This window comes from Tachysurus vachellii, chromosome 16 (genome assembly GCF_030014155.1).
Source record: "Tachysurus vachellii isolate PV-2020 chromosome 16, HZAU_Pvac_v1, whole genome shotgun sequence".
Lineage (NCBI taxonomy): Eukaryota > Metazoa > Chordata > Actinopteri > Siluriformes > Bagridae > Tachysurus > Tachysurus vachellii.
The window spans coordinates 9,015,887-9,039,582 of record NC_083475.1 but is presented as its reverse complement, the minus strand read 5'-3'; the positions used below and the strand labels follow the sequence as shown (position 1 = coordinate 9,039,582).

Here is a 23,696-nt window from a genome sequence, read left to right as displayed (position 1 = left end):
TATTCAGAGAGTGGTATCTCTTACAAATATAAATCTCTAGCAAGAGCAACTGTTCCACTTGTTTATTGTTCTAGCTGGACAGAGCATCAGAGGCACAAAATGTAGCTGTCATCAGTCTAAAAATTGGACGAAGGGATATAGATTGAGCCAAGCACTGGATTAATATTTAATGCCATACAGAGAGTAGTACTAACTAGAGCCATAACACACGCCATAAAGAGTGTGCTGCAACAAATGTGTTAGAAAGAGGAGCTAAGGTATCCGTGGCTTTCTGAGAAATATAAGGGTAGCAAAAATGTGTGATGCGACAAGCCCCAACAACTGTTCAAGCGTCATGTTTCTGAATAAATAGCAGAGTCACCTGTCTAGGATGAAAGCTAGCTTGACACAGACGCATTTGTCGGCACTCTACCACTGTGTGTGTGTGTGTGTGACATTTGAGATGTTGGATTATCCCATCTTTATTACCTTGCCTTGTGAGACCTACAGATTCTTCTAACAAAGAAGTTACATGGCGTTCAGCCACACCACGGAGTAAATGCAGACTCCATTTTTATTGTTTGTATTGAAATATATTTTGATGATCATCACTGAAATGATCTAATCAAGTTTGACTGTAGTACATTCACAAGTTACTTCAGACATGATATTGCAGAATATTGCAGAATGATCATATAAATAACTCATCATAAACAGTTCAGACTATAAATCTTTCATTCATATATCATGCAAATGAGGCACTTTGACCCAGAAGCATTGCAAGACCTTGGTGTAGTGACTAAATTGAATGTTTGACCTCTACATTGGCCACTTACCATCAAGAGGTCCTGCTGAAGTGCACTTTTGGAATGTGGATATGGGGCATTCTTAACATATCACTGAGCTTTACTGACAGATAGCATGCTTGCCCACATGCTGATAATTTACTGGATGAATACAGAGGTCCCTTTAAGGTCAACTATTTCTTTTAATAACAAGGTCTTTCTCAGGTCTAATTTTGGTGGCTGTCAACATTAATGAATTTGGTTTTATTATTTATAATGCTAAATGGTTACTCATTATTTAAGTATACATTGTTTATGAAAACAATAATGTGTTTTAAACAATAATAATTTTAAAAGGTTATATGTAACAAACAGTGTCTATTTTTCCTAATATGAAAAAGAGAATAAAGCTAAATTAGGTTATACAGATATATAGGCTACATTCATTGTTCATTAGTCAGGCTTCAATGACTTCTGCATCTTATTATCATGTGCCATAATAAATGTGATGGTAAAAAAAAAAGATTTAGTATTTTATTTAATATTATGTGTACTTAAAGTTCCTAGTATGCAATGTCCCCACATCAATCCTATCTGTGCATATGGTGCATTAGCCAGCCCTCATGGTGGCCGATATTTAATCCACGAGGGCCTGCCAGCTCATTCCTCAGGACAAACGCTTGACTATATCTGCTATCAGCACATAAAAGGTTCCATTGTCTCAGCAGCCTGTTGTTCTGGTCTCAAGTAAGGTGCTCATCTACTAGACAGCACAGAGGTGACCAATAACAATAATAATAATGATAATAATAATTTTTTATAGCTTCTTCACACCTTTACAAATGTTTTTCCAAGATGCTTTAAGTTTATAGCATTCAGAATTTCATTTCAAAAAGAAATATTTTTTTGGGGCACATTTCATTTGTAATAATAATTAATTTGTTCTTTCTGTGTGCTAAAAGGTGTCACCATGTCAGGGTAAGTATTCCTGTTTTTCCTTTCGAGTGATTTTATTTACATTAAAATAGGCATTGTTTCTTTATCAGGGAAAACTGTAACAACAGAATATTGCATATAGTGATACAGGAAAAAGATTTGTTTGTAGACTGAACAGGACATGGCAGCTTAGGTACTTAAATTATTACTTAGAGATGTCACGGCAGGCATTGCTGAACGTACCATTGGTAAAATTGGTATTGTTCTCTATAATACACTTAAAAAGTCTACTTTAATACTTTTCTCACTGACCCTGTTTTTTACTGTCTTTTTGTATTTCATCATTTGATTATGACAGATTGGTAAGCATACTTTTCAATATTATTGAAAATAAAAAGATTGCATGAATTGTGTATTTTGTTTGTTAATGTGAAGTAGGTTTTACAGACATTACAGATTTACCTACAGTGTAGTATTATATATGTTGATGCTAATCTAAAACTGTTCTTGTTTAATTTTTCATTTGCATGAACGCCCTTTTCCAGGCACGTCCAAAAGGAAACCCGAAGGGTTTTGACAAGGTATTTATAGAAATCATCTCACCACTACTTAAGTTTATGGATGGTAGATTGATATCAAGAATGGAAATTTTTGATCCTGTCATTTCCTTTTAAATATCTACCACAATAAAAAATAATAATACTGCATATGTTTTATCAAACAGAATGTGACTATTCTGCTATTTTCCTGTGTTTGCCAGTCCATTGCGCACACACACACACACACACACACACACACACAAACATAAATGCAATAATAATAAAACTTAATCATTACAAACTAAATAAATAAACTTCTGTCCAGTTAGGAAGCATAATAGATTGTGAATCAGTTTTGCCTGCTTTGGTGTAAATGAAAGTGACAGCATGTGCAATGGAGAGGCAAGAGCAAGACAACCTCCAAAAAGGGTTTGCAGGTTGCCCAGGTAGTCCAGCTCCTCCAGTATGCCAAATCCATCCAAAGCCCTTGTCACTGTCACTCAGATCTTTATGCCTGTCCTTTTTTCTTGCTGCCTACATATCAGCTTTGAGAACTGATTGTTGACTTGCTGCCTAATATATCCCCTATCAGTGCTTTCAGAGTTATGTCTGACACACACACACACACACACACACACACACACACACACACACACACACAGTATATTGATGTAATATTTCAATATATGTTCTAGTTTTGATATATTTTAAATAAAATAATTAAATGGAGTGTGAATTTAACAATGAAATTGTGTAAGCGCTAAAAAAAAATTATATATATATGTATATATATATATATATGTTATATACATAAGCTCTGTTGTCTCTTGGCTGTTGTCTCTAGCCAAATGCCTGTGCCTCATGGCATGGGTCCCACATTTGCTGAGGCAGGGCTGACTTAGATAATGGGTCTCGCAGGTTAAGTTAGCGGAACAAAGGAATGGGTGATCCCCTGTCCCTTGTCCTCCTCTCTCCCGACTCGGATTTCCCCGCTTTGGCTCCAGGAGCTCACATTGTAATTTCTTTGTGACATGAACAAGTAATTAATTGTCCTCATCGTTCTCAGTGGAGCTCGATGTGGGTGATAGTAAATGGCATGCCACTCAATCAGTGGCGTTTGTGCTGTTGAAGGCAATTTTGTGTGCTGTCCCTTTATGGCCATCTCTACTAAAATGTACAAGTTTAAGATGTTAATGCTCAAGGTCATTGGGTCTCAGATCAGGTATGAGGACTGGTTTGCGATGATAATACTGAAGAATTTTCACAAAGGCATCTTGCCAGAGGAGACTCCACGGGTTTGCTTTTAGTTGCAAAGCATACTGGTGCTGGGTTTTCTCTTTTGTCCATAGAGGTTGATCTGGCATCATTGCACCCCAGGTCATCTATGAACCAAAGATTTGGCAGATAGGCATTGAGATGCCATGCTTGCCCACATCAGGTCTCTAGGACCTGGAATGGCATCTCCATCCCTCTGCGTTGGTATGCATATGGCAATTTTTGGCAGGGCGGAAGTGGCTTTTTCTCCTCTGAGGATTCGATCCACTGTCCCATGTGGCTTTCTATTTTTACCAACCCACTTTGGGGGCTGGTTGCGATGATGCAATTGTAGCAGAGATTCCGTCTGTACACTTTCCCTGATAGCTACAGTATGCTCATGGTGGTTCAAGCTAGGGTTTGCCCTGACAGTATTTGCATGTTACAGCTGGCTCCTCATTGGGCCACCTGAGTCTGGCTTGTGGACCTAATTTAACTTCTGGACAATCTCCTTGTGAGATTCCCATCAGGAGGAACTTGCTTTCTCTGGTGCAGAGGGGAAGTTCTCCACCCATGCCCGAAATTCGAACCTCTTGGTCTGGCCCCTGCAGGGTCCCAGCTCCTAGATGCTGGTCTCCTATCCAAGGATGTAGATATTATATTGAACATTTGCCTCTGGTGTAATGGTCTCTCACCTTCTGAGTAGTGACAGGCATTTGAGGCTTTCCTGCAGACTGCATCTCCCATCCAAGAACCTCTCAGTGGTCCTGGAGGGGCTTTTCTAAAACCCCTTTGAGCCACTGGTGTCAGCCTCTAAGGAGTTTCTGCCCCTGGAAATTGCTGTTACTATCTGGTTGTCCGGTCTTTCTGAAGGTCTGCCCCGTGAGTCGGCAGAGCAGGAGAGACTGCACTTCTGTGCCCAGTTCTGGTTCTCAGCACTTACACCCATTGCTCAAGCAGGTGGTGTCAGTACTCTCCCTTTTTGTCTGTTTTGGCAGCCACAATAAATGCAATCCAGTCTCCAAGCAGCACCTTGTGCTGGGTAGTTTAAGCCATCTCCTAGGTCTATTAGGCATGCTGTGTGGCTTCACCTTTAGGGATTATGGCTCACACCACTAGGTGTATTGCCCTGTCCAGCACTCTGGCTAGGAGTGTTCCACTCCATGATACTTTTGCTGTGGTGGGTTGGTCCTCTCTGCACACCTTTATCAAGTCATGTAACCTGGACCTGGACTCCACTTCTGGGTCCTGGGTCTTACACGGCTAATGGTGTTCTGCTCCCAGCTTGTTTTAGCCCTTTCATGACCTTTGGGACAGACATTTCTCGGTTTGTGGTGTTGTTGGTATTGGTGTTCCCATAGCATCAGCTATCAATTACAGTTGAACAAAAAAAAAATTAATGCAATAAAAATTAGCTTTAATTAGCTGCATAATAATGAGGGTGGAAGCCATACTGTCAATTTAAACCAAATGTGAACTCATTAATGTGATAATTGATTAATACAATAATTGTGATTTTGCAATTACTACTATTTATTTAGCAAAATATAATTAACATGCTTCTGTAACGTTGATAATATATTGCTAAATAAATAGTACCAATTGCAAATATCACAGTTATTGCATTAATTGTCATAGGCACAAGGCCAAATAACCTTAAAAAATTCAACTTTTGCTAAATGATATAATAAAGTTTTAACTCGTTTAATGTGCTTTTATATCCTTACAGCCCAAGTGCAAGATTTCTGCATCTCGGAAACTCTCTCTCAAGGTTTGTCTCACTGATTCAGCACATTCAGTTAGAAACATCCAGGCTTTGTTGCTCACTTGGATGAAAGCAGAGGAGTCAGAAAGTCGGTTACAGATGCTTAAATTCATTAAATACTGATGGAGAAAATGCATGCTTTTAAGTGTCTGAAAAGAAGAACACTCAGGTAATAAGATCTCATTTTGATTTTACACTGTAACCAAACAAGACTAGTGAGATCTCTCCACTTCTTTAAATATTCCATATATATAAAAAATACTATATGACAGGCCACAGAAGGAAGGTTGAATTAAGGGGCAAACTAGGTATTTATAAATTTATAGTCTTTTATAGTATAGAATAACTACTATAGTATCTATACTATATAACTACTATATACTATAACTACCATAGTATAACTATAACTACTATACTATACTAATTACTAATAGTAATTATAGTATATTTTCACCTCTCACACAAAAAAGAGTTGTAGGGATGACATCACAACTGGATCGCAGATTGCAGATTCAAGGGGCTCAAATGGGGGGGTGCTGTAGTTCCATCAGGAACCAACTGAGACATGGTATGTCTTGTTCGGTGTGTTGTCCATCTTTGTGCCCGTTAATCAATGTTCTGATATTTTGTGCTTTCCCCCCTAGATAGGAGGCATATGTTAATACTAGCTGCTGCAGGTATACTGGGCCCACCAATATGCCTCTCATCATGTTTATCCCACACTTCCACCAGTGGAGAGCTACCCCATGACACAGAGTTTCCATCACATTTGTTGACTGAACTGTCTAGGGATGTAACCCTATCTGGTAGAGCAAGTGGCAAAACCTGAACTGTAGCTGCCATTAGACACAAATCTAATTTGACTGAAAATAGGCATCTTTTGAGATCTACAGTGGCAGATCAGTCACCCTGGTTTATTGCCTCTCACCCTTGGAACAATCAGCATCTTGCATTTGAGGGGCAAAAGGTGTTTAGTCTCATGAGGTCTAAGACTGAGCATTGGCCCCAGCATATTTGGTTATGAGGAAATAATGGGAGAAAGATCTGCCCTGTCAGTTACATTTTCCAAACTTCTTGATGGCATCTTTTTCAAGGAGTCCAATAATCTTTGTTGCATTTCCCAGTGTTGTAGATCTATTACTGTAGATTGTTAAGGAGGTAAACAGGAAAACCACACCTAATACACCTAAGCCATCTTTGAAAGGACCCAGAGGCTTTCCCTGTGGGCTGTCTCATTGGCAAATGATGCAGCTTGAGTCTGTACCCTGGAAGTAACTTTCAAATGTTTACACGCGCACATTGTTAAAGACTATGCATTTTTTGTGTTGTACATCCATTATATCTGACTGGATTAGCTGTTTTATAGCATACCAGAGACAGATAAATTGATATGAAATATGTTTGCTTTGTTTTTACTATGAACAGCAAGAACTCAAAGCTGCTCCTAGCCATGTTAGCTTACCCACAAATTAAAAATAATGTAAAACCTTCACAACACCAATCAAGGAAGGCTGTGTGTCCTTAAAGGATCATATGCGGATTGAAGCATGTGAAGCATACATATTTTGCACCAAAGTAGTTCAAAGAAGCACTTAAATCACACCTTTAGACATTTTTTTGGGTGTGACCATCAGTCAGTGTACCTTAGAGTATTTAAGTTACTAAAACCAGAGGAATAATCTTAGTGCATATGAAATATCTAATGGAGTGGAGAGGTAATCTCAATACGATACTATAAGAACAAATTTTTTTTTAAGAAAGTTCGAAAAATAAATTCATCCGCACTTTTGTTTCACCAGTAGCACACATGATTCACATGAGGATACCAGTATTTACATCATTTGTTGTTGATTACAACTGTTGTTGGTTGTTTCAAAAGATTGCACCCAAAATGGACTGTTTGCTTGTTCAACAATGACATTTTATATATTAATATAACTTACATTTTCTTCCATTCACTTATAATTTTGACAGGCCATGAAATTCTATCTATATTTTAAAAAATATGACATTTCTTCATTTAGATGCTGCTCCTCAACAGAGCCATAGAAGAGTTGGAGAAAGAGAAGCAAGATAAGGATGAAGAAAAATCACGCTACCTGTCAGAAAAAATGGTTCCTCTTCAGCTCTCAGGGCTCTCACACGCAGAGTTACAAGTATAATTATATTAATATATACTTATTATACCTTTGAAAAAACCCACTTGTTGACACCTTACATTACAAATGCCTAAGGTGGTTTAATTTGGAACTACTACAGTGTATTAATAGCATAATTTTCTCTTATTTTTTATATCTCTTGACCATCACCAATTGTGGTTAGCTTATCAAAGTCCTAACTATGTCGATCTTGATTTCCCTGTAAATTCTGTCTTTGCTTTCTTAAAAGAGGGTAGGTTTAATAAGCTAAACAGCACTGTGAAGTTCTTTAAAACTCTAGTATACAACTTTGGTGTAATCCAAAAGGTTTATTTTCCTTGGCCTTTCCAAACTCCTTTTATACCTGAACTGCATCTGCATTTTCCAGTGCTCTTCTAGCTCTGCCATACTTTCAATTGAATCAGAAGAAATTTGTCTATCAATGAAGATTCTGCCAAAAGTTCCCAAACCCTGAAGGCTCTCCTGTGTGAACCATTTGAATCTGGCTGGCACCTGAGTGCCAGTTTTATCTCTCCACTAAATTGTCATTGAACTGAGATCACCTAAAATACTAAAATGAACCAAGTATAAATGCCACTTAAGTTAAAGACCAACTTACACCTTCTATCCATTCAGAAGTTACACTCCAAAAGCACAGAACCAGCAGAAACACAAAGACAAGTTCTAAAGATATACAGTAATGATTTTTTATTACTATTACTAAAAGAGGTGGACAATGGGTACAATAATTTGTTTGCTAGTTAAGGTCAGCGTATGCCAGAATTAAAAACTAAATTATTAAAATCCTTAGTCAAGTATTAGGATATTGATCCATTCTTGGCTCCATTAACAAAGAGTATTATCACAGAAAGTAATTCTTTTCTCAATAGATTTCAATCTTATCTCCTTGAGTGGTTAGTGGTTCTTATCTTCAAAAGAATGCAATACTTGGTGATTCAGAATGAAAACAAAAATGGAAAATTACATATCTAAATGCGGTTCTACAACCAACAGGAAGGCTACCAGACTGCTGGGTTACTTGGGTTGATGAGAATAACCAGATGATGAGTGTGACTTTGGGTAATGGACACAAGCTTTGCTGTTGGTACAATGGTACATTGGTGGTCCTCAACTCAATCCTAGAAGTACAGTTACATTTGCCACCTTCTATTTTGTCCCATCAAGAACTCATAAAAATAAGAGAGGGTCTAGGGTATAAAGTGGAAAAAACTATGGTGGTATGGTCTATAAATTATTGAACTCAAAATAATTTGTATGCTTGCTAATGTCTTTTTCAGAATCTGTGCAAACAACTCTATGAAAAGGTTGACATTGTGGATGAAGAGCGTTATGACTATGAAGCTAAAGTGATGAAGCACAATAACGACGTAGGTTTTGTGTGAAGGCCCCCACCCCAAATAGATAATGTATGCTATCACTACAGGGAAAGTTGTAAGGGAATGGTGTATAATAGCATGTTTTATCTTCAAATTCCCGATCATCCAAGATTCGTGAACTGAAGCTAAAGGTTCAGGACCTAGGAGGGAAGTTTAAAAAGCCAGCTCTGAGGAAGGTACGTGTTTCTGCTGATGAGATGATGCGAGCTCTACTGGGCTCCAAACACAAGGGTTCCATGGACCTGCGAGCCAACCTCAAATCTGTCAAGAAGGAGGATATCAAACAAGAAAAGGTATGAGAGGCTCTGATCATAAACAGTGTAAAAAAAAAAGCTTTACAGCCATGGTACATTCATAACCAATATTGTATATTATTGTATAATATTGTATGTATATATATATATATATATAATATAATATAATTCTGATTTACTTATTTATTTACTGGTAAAATGGTCAGTTTTTGTCCTTTTTTATTTATATTGTCCTTTATTTACTTTTTTTCCTTTTTATTCATCAGGTTCTGACTTCAGAGGTAGGTGACTGGCGTAAGAATGTGGAAGCCATGTCTGGTATGGAAGGAAGGAAGAAAATGTTTGATGCTGCTGGTGGAACCCAATAAACTGCATCTGGATGTAACCATCTGGAGTCTTGTGAAAAGCAGACTCAAAATGGAACAAAAGGAAACAGTAACAAAACAAGAAATGTTGCAGTATTTTTTTAATGTGGCCTAATTAACAAATTAAGAAATTGAATTGGCTTGAAGGTGATTTCACTTCATGTCTTTAATTGCATTTTTATTTAAAAATAATATGAAATGTCCTGTTCAGAGTCATTAGGGCTATACAATCAACCTTATATTTGAGTGTAATTTTATATCTTTATTTCTTTATCTGTTAAACTAGTCCAGGGATTACTTTCTTGCATTTAAATCCATCCTTAGTGTATTATGACTAAAATACATGATATAATATGTATAGATGTAACAGAGGTAAAGACATGAAAAATATGTGTATGTGCAGTGTGAAAGTCTTAATTAAAGATATGAAGCCTCTATAGCATTAAACATTTATCTAGCAGACAGTGTTTTCTTTTTCTACTATATATCTGAGACTTTTTTGTGTTTTTGACATTCAAAATGACACTATTAGATATTTTATCTAATTCTATCTATGTTCACATTCATGGAGATAGTGATGCATTTGGTAGTTTAGTTTATGTCCCAGAACATCATCTAAAGAACTGCAAAAAGCCACACATTCAGACAAAGTTAATAGCTTAATAGACATTTATCAAATAAATTCATATCTGTCTTATAAAGATTTTATGCAGTTTGAAAAGATATAAATAAACTATTTCTGTCAGTTCTTTGTTATACTTCAATTTGGCATCTGACAATGAAGGGTAAACAACAAGATAGTACATTATCTTAAATTAAACCATAGTAAATTAAAATAAGATTGTAGGTTGTCTGAGTGCCCTAGCAGGAGCATACTGTATATAGCAATGCACTTTCATAGAATCTGTCGTTGAGTTTAACAAATTGTCGTTTCTGATTTGTTATTTTGTTTTCTGTTTTGTTATTTTGTTTTTGGATTTGTTATTTTGTTTTCCGAGTTGTTATTTTGTTTAGCTGATTTCCTTAAAATCGTATGTGATGCCTTCATAACCTCTAGAAGTACATAACTTATGTCCGAACCATTGCTTTGAATCACTCTTGAATCACTTATTAATTATCCTTCACCTCGCCATCATTTATGTTGTTGATAATACTTTTTGACATAAAGGCATCATTGGCATATCCTTCTCCATATATAAGGACAAAAGATTTTCAATGATGTGAGTATATCTATGTCAGAACACACTGAAGATTATGCTTATTGTTATCTTTATAAGATATTAGCAATAGATATAAAAACTAGAGACCGCTATTTTGGGCTTGAACGTCTCCTTTATTACACAACATTAGAAATCACAGCAGGTGTTTTAAGGCAACATCCATCAATGCTATTCTCTCACTCACTCATTTTCTACCGCTTATCCGAAATATTCTCGGGTCACGGGGAGCCTGTGCCTATCTCAGGCGTCATTGGGCATCAAGGCAGGATACACCCTGGACGGAGTGCCAACCCATCACAGGGCACACACACACACACACTCATTCACTCACGCAATCACACACTAGGGACAATTTTCCAGAGATGCCAATCAACCTACCATGCATGTCTTTGGACCGGGGGAGGAAACCGGAGTACCTGGAGGAAACCGCCGAGGAACGGGGAGAACATGCAAACTCCACACACACAAGGTGGAGTTGGGAATCGAACCCCCAACCTTGGAGGTGTGAGGCGAATGAGCTAACCACTAAGCCACCGTGCACTACTAAGCACCTCCATCAGTGCTATTATTTAATTCAATTATATAATTGAAAACAATTATAATGTTATTCACCATAGTGCACACACAAAACTGGTTTTTCTGCCCTAATGTTGTTTTTGTTTTCAAAAGAGATGTAATTAACTCACATTATAGCCCACATATACACAATGGGAATAAAAGTGGAACTGACAAAGTTTCAACTGACAAGTTAAGAGACAAATAGTTTTAGTAGTGCTGGTTTATATTAAAAAAAACACAAAAAATATAAAAAATACGAAATATTGTTGTACAAGATTTATATTTTTTTATTGTCTTTTTTCCTAAAACAGTTGTATTTATTTTGTACATAACAAATGACTTCTACATGTAAATTTACACAAATATTTGGCTTTTGAGGAGTACACAAACAAAAACTTATTGTCTATTACAATATCAAGGGAAGCATTGTATAGTCCACTTATTTATTTATTGAAAGTCAATGTACAGTATGCTATTGCATAGTTTGTATAGTCTGTACTAGCTGTATAGTCTGTTCTTGCTCTAGCCTATGTATCTGTCAAATACATCTGTCCGTACCTGCCCCTGCTTCGTTGTTGTTTTATGTTTTAGGTCTGTATGTTGCACCGTTCATCTGTGAGACACGACATCTCTTTCCACTGCATGCCCCAACATGTAGCGGAATGACAATAAAGCTAACTTGAACTTGAAACTTTTGTTGGATGCATAATCTGTTATTTAATTTTCGAAATTAATGAAAACTTAAAAACTCTTTACAATACACTGCACTGTTCAAGATTTATGCAGTGTTCCACATGCCATGCTTCGAATGGAAGAAGTGTAAAAAATTCCTGATGTTTAGTCGTTCCACCTCCAGCTTGTTCAATAGAATTCTGAATATTAAATGAAGAGCATACAAAATAAGAATTCTTATCGGTATAAACTAATACTAATAAATTAATCTTACTGATAGATTTTGGGCTGTTAAATATTATGCAAAAATAATATGATTAGCTATAAAATAATTGTTTATATAATTAGATTTAACCATTTTAAAGAAAAAAAGACAATTTTTATCTTTTTTTTTTAAAAATCATTTTACAATAAGTTTTAAGTCAAAATAAACTTTTAAGTCAAAATAATTACATAGAACTTAGGGGCTTGTGGTTGTAAACATCAGTGTGAAAAGTACTTCTGTACTTTTAAACAATGACATAATCTTTCAAATGATGTTGGTAAATTGACCTGTACTTACCTGTCCAGCAATTCCCAGTCTTCTCCTCCCCACTTGTCTGTAAATTCTTTAATATTCATTCCTCCAATTCGAATTATGTCTGATTTATAAATGCCAATCAGACCATATCCCATAGTTTCCCAGAAACCTGTGTCACACAAAAGTCTAGTTAATATAACTACTATAATTGACATAAAACATAAAAATATCTAAATGGTTTAGGAATCAGACAACTAATTTTGCATAGTATACATTACTACAGTATACTGTACTCCAGACTGATTACAATTTTGGATAAGCATTACTACCTGCAGGAGCATGGATTGTTGCTCCACATTCCAGCCTCATTACTACAGGAGCAAACACCATTTTCCCTTGCACACAGTGTTTACGCAAAGAGTCTATTATCATCGGCGGGAAATGGAGGTGCAGGTCACAAAGAAACAAAATACTGTTCTCATCCTGATTAAGGAAATAAAATTATATTTAATATTTTTTGCTAGACATAATAGATTAGTGTTAAAGTGACACAGATTCAAGTGATTCATATAAAGTCTTTAGCATTTTTATTATAAAGCTCTTATTATTTAATAAATTAAATTAGAAATGTTTTCCTACTTCAACAAGATCTATTCCTGCTTGGAGTCCTGGAGATCTGCCAAAAGGTCCATACATTCTCAAAAACTGGTAGCTGTTATAGTGCCAAATAAATGCACACACAAATAATAATATTTATCCATGCATATCATAAATGCTTACAGTAACATGTATACTTAGCTACACCAATTGTTTTGCAAGCAAAAGTTGTACCTTGGTAAGTTTGAATTTGTCAATTCCTTCTCTACATCAATATCTGTGCTATTATAGTCTACGAGAATGATGTTGAAGTTTTTGTCTCCTGTGGCTTTGTACACTTTCTCCATTTCCTTTAGGAAATGTATGACCCATCTCCCTTGGTTTTTCACTGTTGAAATAAGTACCAAAAAAACATTAAAAAGAGAGCATTTCAGAAAACAAGACCCTACATCAGAGGTTCAGGAGTTCAGATTTTAAACTAAGATACTTAGAGGCACAATAAAACTAATAAATCATGTAGAAATATTAGATATAGCTCTGTTGGTGGACACGGAAATGTCAGACAAAAGATTGGTTAGACATATTTTCCAGATTGGTTGTAGCTGTCAGGAAGGATATAGTAACTCAAATAATCCCTCTTTATACCCCTGGTGGGCAGGAAAGCATCTAAGCATGCTCAAAACAAGCAATGTGGTTTATATTACTACTCATCATATGTCACAGTTACTGACAACTGAAAACAGAAACTTTATACCTGAAAGCCTAATTAGGATAACTAAGTTACATATGTAACCCGGTTTCCTGAGAAGGGAACGAGATGCTGCATCAGGTCTGACGCTATGGGAATGGTTCTTTCAGGAAGTGGTGTCTGAAGCTCTGTGTGCACACACGCCAATTTAACCGGGATGGACACGTGAAAAAGTGATAACATGCCAGCGAGTATATATAAGGGCATCTATGTCACATTACTCCAGTTTCTATTTGTCTGAAGGAAGCGCAAGTGGACGCCTGGGGCGTGGCCGGCAACACAGCATCTTGTTCCCTTTCTCAGGGAACCGGGTTACATACGTAACCTGGTGTAGTTCCCTTTCAAGAGAACTCAATGCTGTGTCAGGGCTGATGCTAAGAGAATGCCAATACCCATGCCGCCACGCACCGGTCGATGACTGTGCCAGAGGACCTGAGAGAACAGGAGCAGCCTTTGAACATATCAATAGCCCTACAGGACTTAGGACCCTGGAATGGTCCTGGTCCAGGTTATAGAACCTGATAAAGGTGTGCGGACAGGACCAGCCTGCTGCAGCACAAATATCTTTAAGGTGAACACCCCTGGCTAAGGTACTGAATGAGGTGATACCCCTAGTGGAGTGAGCACTGATGCCGAGAGACGAGGCAAGATCACATGGCTCATCTGCCTGCATAATGGCCTCCACTACCCAGTGCGCCAGGCGCTATCTGGTAACCGGATCACCCCTCTTACGGCTCCCAAAACAGACAAAAATGGAGGAGGAGTTACGCTACAAGCTCGAGCAGTTGACATAAGTCCTTACTGGGCAAAGCAAATGCAGTCTTCCTGTTCCGCCAACTCATGGAGCGGGGGGTGGTAGGCATGCAGGATGACTGGACATCATACCATCTTGGGCACCTTAGGGACATATCCCACCCTGGGGTGCAGGATAGCCTTGGACATGCCATGGTCAAATTCTAGGCAGGTGGGGGTGATCGACAGGGCCTGAAAATCTCCCATTCTTTTGAGAGAGGCCAAGACTAGAAGCAGAGCCATCTTCAGGGTCAGAAACCTCTCAAAGGCTAACTCCATGGACTCCAAATGGGCTTCCAGCAGCCCCTCCAGGACCACAGAGGGGTCCAAGGATGGAAGGCATGGTCTGCAGGAAGGCCTCGGCTGCCTGACACCATGCAAAAAGTGAGAGACTAGAGGGTGCCTACCCGAGGAGGTCCCGAAGACAGGCTCGTGGTTCGCAGCGATGGCGGCCACGTACACCTTTAAAGTAGACAGGGACAGGCCCTGAGAAAAGCAAGACTGCAGAAACATCAGCATTATACCGACCGGGCAGTGAACTGGATCCTGACAGCATTCATGGCACTAGAGGTGAAAAAGCCTCCACTTCAGAGCATACAGCTTCCTAGTGGAGGGAACCCTAGAATTCAATAAAGTCTCTGTCATCTCATTTGAAAGGTCTGCCTCTAGGAACTGGTCCCCCTCAGTGGCCAGACCCAGAGCTTCCACATCTCAGGGCGGGGGTGTAGGATTGCCCCCTGCATCTGAGAGAGGAGATCCTTCCTGATGGGAAACTCCCATGGAGTGCCATCCAGGAGGAAGACTAGGTACTTAAACCAAATTTGAGAGGGCCACCAAGGAGCAACCAGGATAAGGTTGACTTGGACGTGGTGCACTCTGGCTTGGACTTGCGGGAGCAGAGCAACCAGGGAAAGACATACAGACGGAGCCTCGGCTACGTCTGTACCAAGGCCCAAACTCACTCCACCACCTGTGGGTGGAGACACCACTCCCGGGGCCTCAGCATCTGCCTCGACAGGAAATTTTCCTCCTGATATACATGCCCTGGGATTATCAGTGCTCTCAGCAAAAGAAATGTGGTCTCTGTCCAGACAGAAATTGCTGCACCAACCTGAACAGGGGGCCTAAATGCAGACCACACTGATGATTGATATAGGAAACCATCGCAGTGCTGTCTGTGCTCACTAACACATGGCACCCTTTGAGGTGTAGGAGAAAGTGTCTCAATGCCCTCATCTACAGGCAATTTATGTGCCATGAAAGATATGGGCCCTCCCATATACATGGGCATGGCGGCTGTCCAAGGTCGTGGTCACCTACATGGGTGGTGATGTAGAAATATAAATTATTAATAATTTCACGCTAGATTCAAGAGAAATCGACCAAGCGAACTCCCGAAGCCGAGGCGGAAAAGTTTGTCAGGCACTCTTCCCTTTCCACTAACTTAACCTGCAACCTCCAAGACCGAAACTGACGAGCTACCTTGACAGATGCAGAACTCCAGCCTGGAAAGCAGCCAGCAAGAGAGTAGACCGGGAAAAGCAATCACCCATAATGCACGCAATCAGCTCCCTCGAGAGCCGATTGGTCGTTTCATGATAAAAAAGAATATATATATATATATATATATATATATATATATATGTATATATAAGCGTTCCCATAGTGTCAGCCCTGATGCAGTGTCGGGTTTCTTCGAAAAAGAACTTCCTGCTCTAGAGATGAAAATCCCTTGTTGATTGCCAGAATTTGCAACCAATGAGAGGCCAGTTAGGTCCTAACTGTTTTGAATTTGAGTTAAGTAATCAGATAATTAAGGATAACTGCTAGCTCACACTAAGTATGTCATTAAAAAGAAAACACAATAGAACATAATTTTTCCTAATGTGTTGTATTAAAAATAAATATGCCAAAGAATGTCAATATTATGTCCATATGCTAATTTGGAGTGAAGAGCAACTGAGTTGAAAAGCAAAAATTACCTAAAACCTAAAATCACAGCTAAATAAAATCTGGCTGTAACAAATCTCAGTGGTATGGTGTAGTGTGCCAGATATTTTAACCTGTAAACCTGTCATTTTGTTTGTCATTTTCTTGGGTGTGTTTACTTTATTACTTCAAAGAAAGCCTTCGCTATGCAAATAAAGGCCAAGCTTTGTGCAAGTTAACTCCAGATTGTTTAATTTTTTTTAAAGGCAAAAAAGGAAAAAAGTTCCAAATGGTTTAAAATGGTTATAAGTTCTGACCTGTTAGAATAACATGGACTTTTGCATCTGGATTCCAGGAGAAACCTTTTGGGCTGCAGAGGCTAGGACGTTCTGGATTTTTCCCTTTATTTTTGTACTTAGTAGCAAAAAAATACTTAGAAAGCAGAATAATATCCCCCTGCGTGTTCTCCAGCTCTAGCTCCAACAGAAATCGACTGCCTAAAGCATCATCTGTTTTCTTCTCCACATTTAGCACACGCTTTAAGACCAGATCCCTGCAGATCCATGAAAAATCAAGTTAAATCCTAGGTTATATAAATTGTTGGCCACCACCACAAATCAAAAACATACAGAATAAAGATACTGAGGGTGTGAATATATACCTTGAGGTATCTGATTTGTGTAGTAGTGTCATGAAGGCTTCAACTACAGGCATGACCTCTTTTTTGACCATTATAATATTTCCAGCTCTATTGCAGGTGTTAACAACAATATCACCCTGCTTTTCATGGAAATCTGAAGCATTTACACTGAAGACCTGTTTCCATTTTGGCTTGTTTATTTTCTGTTTTTCTGATTCGTCCACTTTTAGGGAAAATAATAGAAAATACAGATTGATCATCAATTAAATTTTCAATAAAATTAGATTAGGTGTATTTTAACATTAGAAAGGAATTAGCTACCTTTTCCTTCATCTGCTATGTTTTCAATTTTCAGATATTGACCAAATCCACGTCTTGAATGAAAGCAAACACATGAACACATAAATTAATATTTAATTTAATGTACATATAATCAATTATATGAAAGAGAAAGTGTCAAAGTCTACATTACTCTTTATCATATGTTTCATCCTTTTGGTAAAAGCATATCTCTCTATCAATCCCTTCATGAGCTAGTCTTGTGTAGTCATTGGGATACACAGAGGAGTAGAAAACCTTTAAAAAACCACAATTAACCATCATCCAATGGTGCACTAAGGTCCGAGCACATGGGAAAATAAGCCAACAAAACATTTTACATGCATATAGCTTTTGGAAAGCAGCCAAGCAGCCATCAGTTCAAAACTGTACTTTACATTCGTTTTCTTTCCTTTTACATTTTTAATGAAGATTAGTTTCTGAAAAGCATTCCATTGTCACTGTCACACACAAACACCGGCAATTTAGTGAGAATCTATGAACATACCAGAATATCTTACAGCGGTTAAAGGAATCTTGAAAGCCTAGACAAAACCCACACCTACACAGCATGTTAAAGTTTAATTTGGTGCACATAATGTTAATATGTACATATTAACATTAAAAAAAAATACAATTAAAAGTGTACTTACATGATTTATTCCATCATATCTCTCAATGGTGTCATTGTCAAACATATGAAGTGGATAGTATTCACATACAGGAAAAAGATTTTCCAAATAGGACTCCTTTATCAGAGGTGCTGTTGAGAGAAGTAGAGAAGATATGAGTTATGAGTCTGAGATATGACAATGAAGAATATATCAATAGGAGTTTATTCACACTAAAACAAGAAACATTTGTTTTACCTTTATTAAGAAAGCAAACGAATAACCAGAAATATAGAGTGAATGTGAGAAGTATCTCATAAAGATGCAGTTGAAAATGCTTCTGCCAAAAAAAAAAAAAAAAACATAGGTCCTAAAACTTTTTTTTTATAATACTCACTCTTATACATAAAGTCTCGTGGGTCCGCTTTGATCATGTCCACCTGGTGCTTGGCTGACTTTAAAACATGGTAAGGGAACAACCCTTGACTGGTTTTTGTTTGAGGGATGTGATTATTATCCACCAGCAGTATATTAGACTCATCTGTACCCACAAAATGATACACACACATTTATTCACTTAGCGGATATATGAATCCAAATTTCAATGCAAACAATACAATGCAAACATCTGAGTAGTTCATTTGTTTTAATGACAGAACAATGTCTATGATTGTAATGCAGCACCCATATTAAATTTTGTATTTGTTCATATACCGTGAATAAATTGTGTCTGCTTTGTATTTACTATAGTGTACAATCACTTGGGTGGAATAGTGGATTTAGAAGAATAAGAGGAATGAGAGCCGTGCAACTCACCATTATAGAGTGACAAATACTCTGCAGTAATGACCTCGAAAATACTCTCTTCCTCATTGAGACGCCACTGAAAAAATAAGTAATAAATTCTTGCATGTAATTTAATGCAAGATTAGTGAAACTTGAGTTATGGCACTATTATAACCCCAGATCCATACACTAAAAACCAATGTAAATGACCCACAGTATCTAGAAGTCAAATCAACTGGACTTCAGGCTTGGCAGAATTTGTATCCTGCATGGTCAAGGATCATCCATGGAGGAGAGGATCATGTAGGATACAAATAATTGTTTCAATCAATTTGAAAGAAATGTAACTGACATAACTCAACCTCCAGATAACCACACCTGGATGACAAAATCTTCACATGACACAGTAATTAAATGTAGAAATACTGAAATATAATATACAGAAGAAACAGACATACAGCAACCTCCAGGTGATCAGTTCCTTCACTTTGTTTATAGAGAACTTCAAAGAAATACCGCATATTTTTTGATAGCCTAAAAAATTGTATTGGATTAATACACATAAACATTTTGTATAAACAAGTTTGATATGAACCATAGATGGAAGTCAGACACAGAAAATTGTTCCAGTTCCAGTTTTACATTTATATATTTTACTATTTAAAATAAATATTTATCATGAGGGTACTTACAATACAGGCTGAGATATTTGAGATGCAAATTTCTCATACTCTCCTGGAGCTGCCCATTCATTTCCTGTCTGACCAACAATGCGCAAGGGTGATAAGCCATGGGATACTTCTCATAATCATTTAAAACAGCATATGTAGCCATTCATTTTACTATTACTATTACTATTACCTATGTTCACCTTTGTTTACTAGCTTTATGCCTCTCTAACTTTGTTAAAGAATAACATAAAGTTCAAGAGTAGACTAAAAATAGGTAGATCGTTTTTACCTTGCCAAGATAGGCCAAAAGATTGAGTCTTTCAGTGCTGTCATCTGAACTCAGCCAGAATTCTGCATTGTTATCAGATGCAACAGCAAAAATGTATTCACCTGGTAAAAAGAAAGCAACAAATCTTGCCACAGACACACAAATCAGGGGTGCCTAAACTTATCCATCAAAGGCAAGAGTGGCAGAAGACTTTCATTTTAACCAAGCAAGTATCTACTTGTTTAATCATTCGACCTTAGTGTTCGCTGAAAAGTAATTATTTGAGACGCATTTTTGCCTACAATGAAAACCTGCAGGCACACCAGCATGGTACTAGGTTATGTAATTTTATTTCTTGGAAAAAATATAGAACGTACCACTATATCTAGGTTGAAGGTATCCAAAGATTCTCAGACCGTAGTTTTCCCATCCAGCACTAACAGCAAGTCTGCGGATTTTGGTCCGAATCTAAAATAATCATACCATACATACAGGTTTTGTTAAACGGAGGTTGTCTTAAAGGTCAATATGTAATCAGTATGTAACTGTCATGTGTTTCACCAGGAAAATAATCAATCAGATGTCTTCACAATCAGTACTGTTAGTAAAGAAATATACTTATTATACAATTATTTTACCTAATTCAGATCAGAACTTATGGAAGCCTTATTGATATACAACAATGTGCAGAAAATAAAGCATGGGCTAATGGAATACCCTAACAGATAAATTAAACTGACAGTGATATTAAATTGCAATTTATGGTACAATATCACATGAGCAAGAAGCAGCATTAAGTCTAGATACCTTGATCCACTGTGTCCATTCATAGCATCATGAATTAATAAACTAATGAATGAAAGATAAAATGATCGTTTATCTCGAGTAATAAATATTGAAGAAAAACGTATATATAAGTAAACTTTGAATGTAATTTGTGCAGTTCTAACTTTGTGTAAACTATGCAGTCACACTTGAACAAGTTAGATAAAATTAATTGAGTGTGTGTGTGTTCGTGTGCATGCATAAATCATTTAACTTACATGTGGGTAAAGAGGGTACAGCAGATTCATCCTTAAATGGTGCACAGATCCTCCACACCAGTCTTCAAAAATGTGCATGTTCGCTTCACCTAAAAACTGTTACACATGAAATGGAAAGCTGCTGAAAAAACAGCATTATGGAAATTTGCATTGGAATCTGCAGCATTTTTTTATTTTTTTTTTCAATATAAAATTTTTTCACCTCAGGTTTCCATAATGGCTGTTTATCTTCAGCTTGTTTCATCTAAGACAGGATAAAAAGTTGTTTTGAACAATATTTACTTCAGATTATTGTGTTAAAATTCTATAAAATGAAAGATCGAAACAAAGAAATATGTTGAGAGAAAAAAAAATCATTGTACCTGTCCCTCCCAAAATCCTGAAACAAAAAATTACTGCCAATCAGTGTCTTCCAATACAACAATATACAACTTCATCAGATCACGGACAAACATTGCCCACATTCATAGGAAAATCTACAACCTGAACAATTCCCTGATTTTCTAATAAAACAAGGATTCGTCACTTTTTTGGGGGGCACTGACCTTATATTTAAGTTAAAGTGGCCAGGGGTACATTATATGACAATAATTGAAAAATGATTGAAAAATCTTTCAATAAAAATTGCATGTTAAGCTAAATGATGCCAGATATACAGTATGTGTGGCAGCATGGGAGTCATTCATTTATATAAAAGCAACTGTCAGTTCTTTAGCATATAGTGTGAATACATTCACAAAGTATGTTCATCATTATACCAGCCTTTACTCATAAACTACAGACTGGCTAGTTAAACTTTGACTTTTCTTTGTGTTTTCATGCTTAACCAATGGACCAAATGCAAGCTGATATAAACCCGAAGTATAAAGTGATTTGTAAATGAGCATCATGCGTCTCATTTGCTGTGGTTCTTGAATGACTAATTAGCTAACTGATTGTAAGTAACTACAAACCAAATTTATGAATCCCTGTAAGTAAAGGTGAAATGGACCAAGGAAGCACAAATACAGTCTGTTCAGTTTACATCCTGATGATTTTTTATTAAAAAATAAAGCAGAATTGAATGTAAATATAAAGTTTTTTATAGTGGAGTAAGGAAAAAAAAGGAATAAAAATTTCTGGAATCAAGTCATCATGCACCCAAACAGAGTTTAAGTTATATCACAATATAAAACACCACGCAGTAATAACAAAAAGACATTATTACTCACCCAAGTGCTTTGAGGCTGTTTTACTTTTACCATTATAAACACTTAAACATGTGAAAACAAGCACTGCTACTAAAGACAGAAGCACTACTCGAAACAGGCGTAATTTTCTGAAAGTGCAATATAATCTGAAATTCTCCAAACGTAGTTCCATCTTATTCGGAGACATGCACCTGTCTGAGTCTGAGAACTATGAACACTAAAGTTTTAGCACTTACGCATGCTAATTATTTAGAAATTCTGTTGCGTAGCATACACGCGTGCATATATACACACCTGAGCAGGATAATCAACTTTTCTTGGTTACCTTGAACGGAAAGGTGCTTTGTTCTGCAGTAAATCTTTAAGATTTATAAGAATGCCCTAATTACGTTTATGGGTGTGTCAGAGTACCAATTTGCTTAGCAAGACACAACAGTATCAGAAGCAATCGACTCTGCATTACACACAAATCATTCTTATATAAAACATCTTTTGAAAATATAATACTGATTCTTACTTCTTAATATTAATAATATTATATATAATATTATTAATATTTCTTCTTCAGAAACAATTCTGAACACACTCCATGTTGTAATAAACAGTTTAAGTAAAAATGTTAATCATTTAAAAACCTTTAACAAAGGTCATGCTTTAGGCGTATGTCTGTGAAAAACGTCATCATCTACCCTACCCTGTTTGGGGAGTTTAGCAGCTAGTGCTCCAGGGGCATTTGAGAAGACTGATAGCATCAACATGCATGACATGGCCAGCATTTGAAGACACCCTTTGCTTACATGCACATGTTGATTTTCCCCAAATTTATACCACAATGTTGGAACTGACTCAACAACACTGAACACCTTTGGGATGAACTGGAAAACTGACTAAACCTCACACCTCCTCACTCTTACACCATCAGTGTCTAATCTCACTAATGCTCTTGTAGCTGAATGATCACCCACCTTCAGTGACACTCCAACATCTAGTGGAATACCTTCACAAAAGTTTGTAGCGCGTTATAACAGCAAACACTGGGGGAATAAATTAGGAATGAGATGTTCAACACGCATGTATGGGTTTGATGGTCAGGTGTAAGCAATCTTATTTTAACCTTAAAAATGTCTTTGAATGTGTTATTCGGTTTACTGTATAATCTATATTTTATCTTTTCTTATTTTGACTGAGAGTAAGCATTAACTTTAAAATTTCATTGAAATAAACTAAGTAATATGTTCATGAGAATCCTAAATGTGAACTATGCCCCAGTATAGACTTTCAAGTGAAAGAGAATGGGTGAGGTGTATTAGAACGCACACAGAGTATGCACACACCTGTTTTGCGTTGTGCAGCTCAAAACAATGCTTGCATATATTTTCTTATATCACCCCACCCTATATAATCTGCCAGGGGCAGTGAATATCATCTAGGATAAACAATTTTTTATGCTTTGATAATTTTTTAATCAAAATTGCAACTCTTCAACAGGTGACAAAATGGGTTCATTTATTGTATCTTAAATTAATTTGGCTTACAAAAAAAAAAAAACAGTACCTATCATAAATGAGACACAAACACAAACATGAAGAAGAGCCTAAAAATACACAGTGAATCATGCTTGTGAATTTCTATTAGCTGTTTCCAGTTTACTCAAACATTTATCAATGTTTATATTAATAGACATTCTGCTGACAACACTAAAAGAAATATTTTGTTGATAT

At 36.9% G+C, this 23,696-nt stretch overlaps 2 protein-coding genes across 2 annotated transcripts; one reads left to right on the top strand and one right to left on the bottom strand.

Moving 5' to 3' along the window:
- The first annotated feature begins 2,202 nt into the window (after positions 1–2,202).
- On the top strand, positions 2,203–9,872 carry tnni1d (troponin I, skeletal, slow d). Its single transcript, XM_060890074.1, has 6 exons — positions 2,203–2,281; positions 5,223–5,264; positions 7,283–7,414; positions 8,695–8,784; positions 8,904–9,086; positions 9,314–9,872. The coding sequence occupies exons 1-6, from the start codon at positions 2,228–2,230 to the stop codon at positions 9,413–9,415; spliced, it is 603 nt and encodes a 200-aa protein (XP_060746057.1). The 5' UTR covers positions 2,203–2,227; the 3' UTR covers positions 9,416–9,872.
- A 2,096-nt stretch (positions 9,873–11,968) lies between these two features.
- Positions 11,969–21,070, bottom strand: b4galnt3a (beta-1,4-N-acetyl-galactosaminyl transferase 3a). Its single transcript, XM_060889217.1, has 18 exons — positions 20,988–21,070; positions 20,786–20,881; positions 20,120–20,210; positions 19,764–19,864; positions 19,496–19,563; positions 19,262–19,337; positions 18,834–18,900; positions 18,415–18,558; positions 18,060–18,169; positions 17,561–17,664; positions 17,410–17,462; positions 17,110–17,311; positions 16,766–17,001; positions 13,214–13,367; positions 13,022–13,094; positions 12,712–12,865; positions 12,425–12,551; positions 11,969–12,062 (listed from the first exon to the last, which is right to left on the bottom strand). Exons 1-18 carry the CDS (start codon positions 21,027–21,029, stop codon positions 11,969–11,971), a joined length of 1,992 nt encoding a protein of 663 aa, XP_060745200.1. The 5' UTR covers positions 21,030–21,070.
- Positions 21,071–23,696: the final 2,626 nt, after the last annotated feature.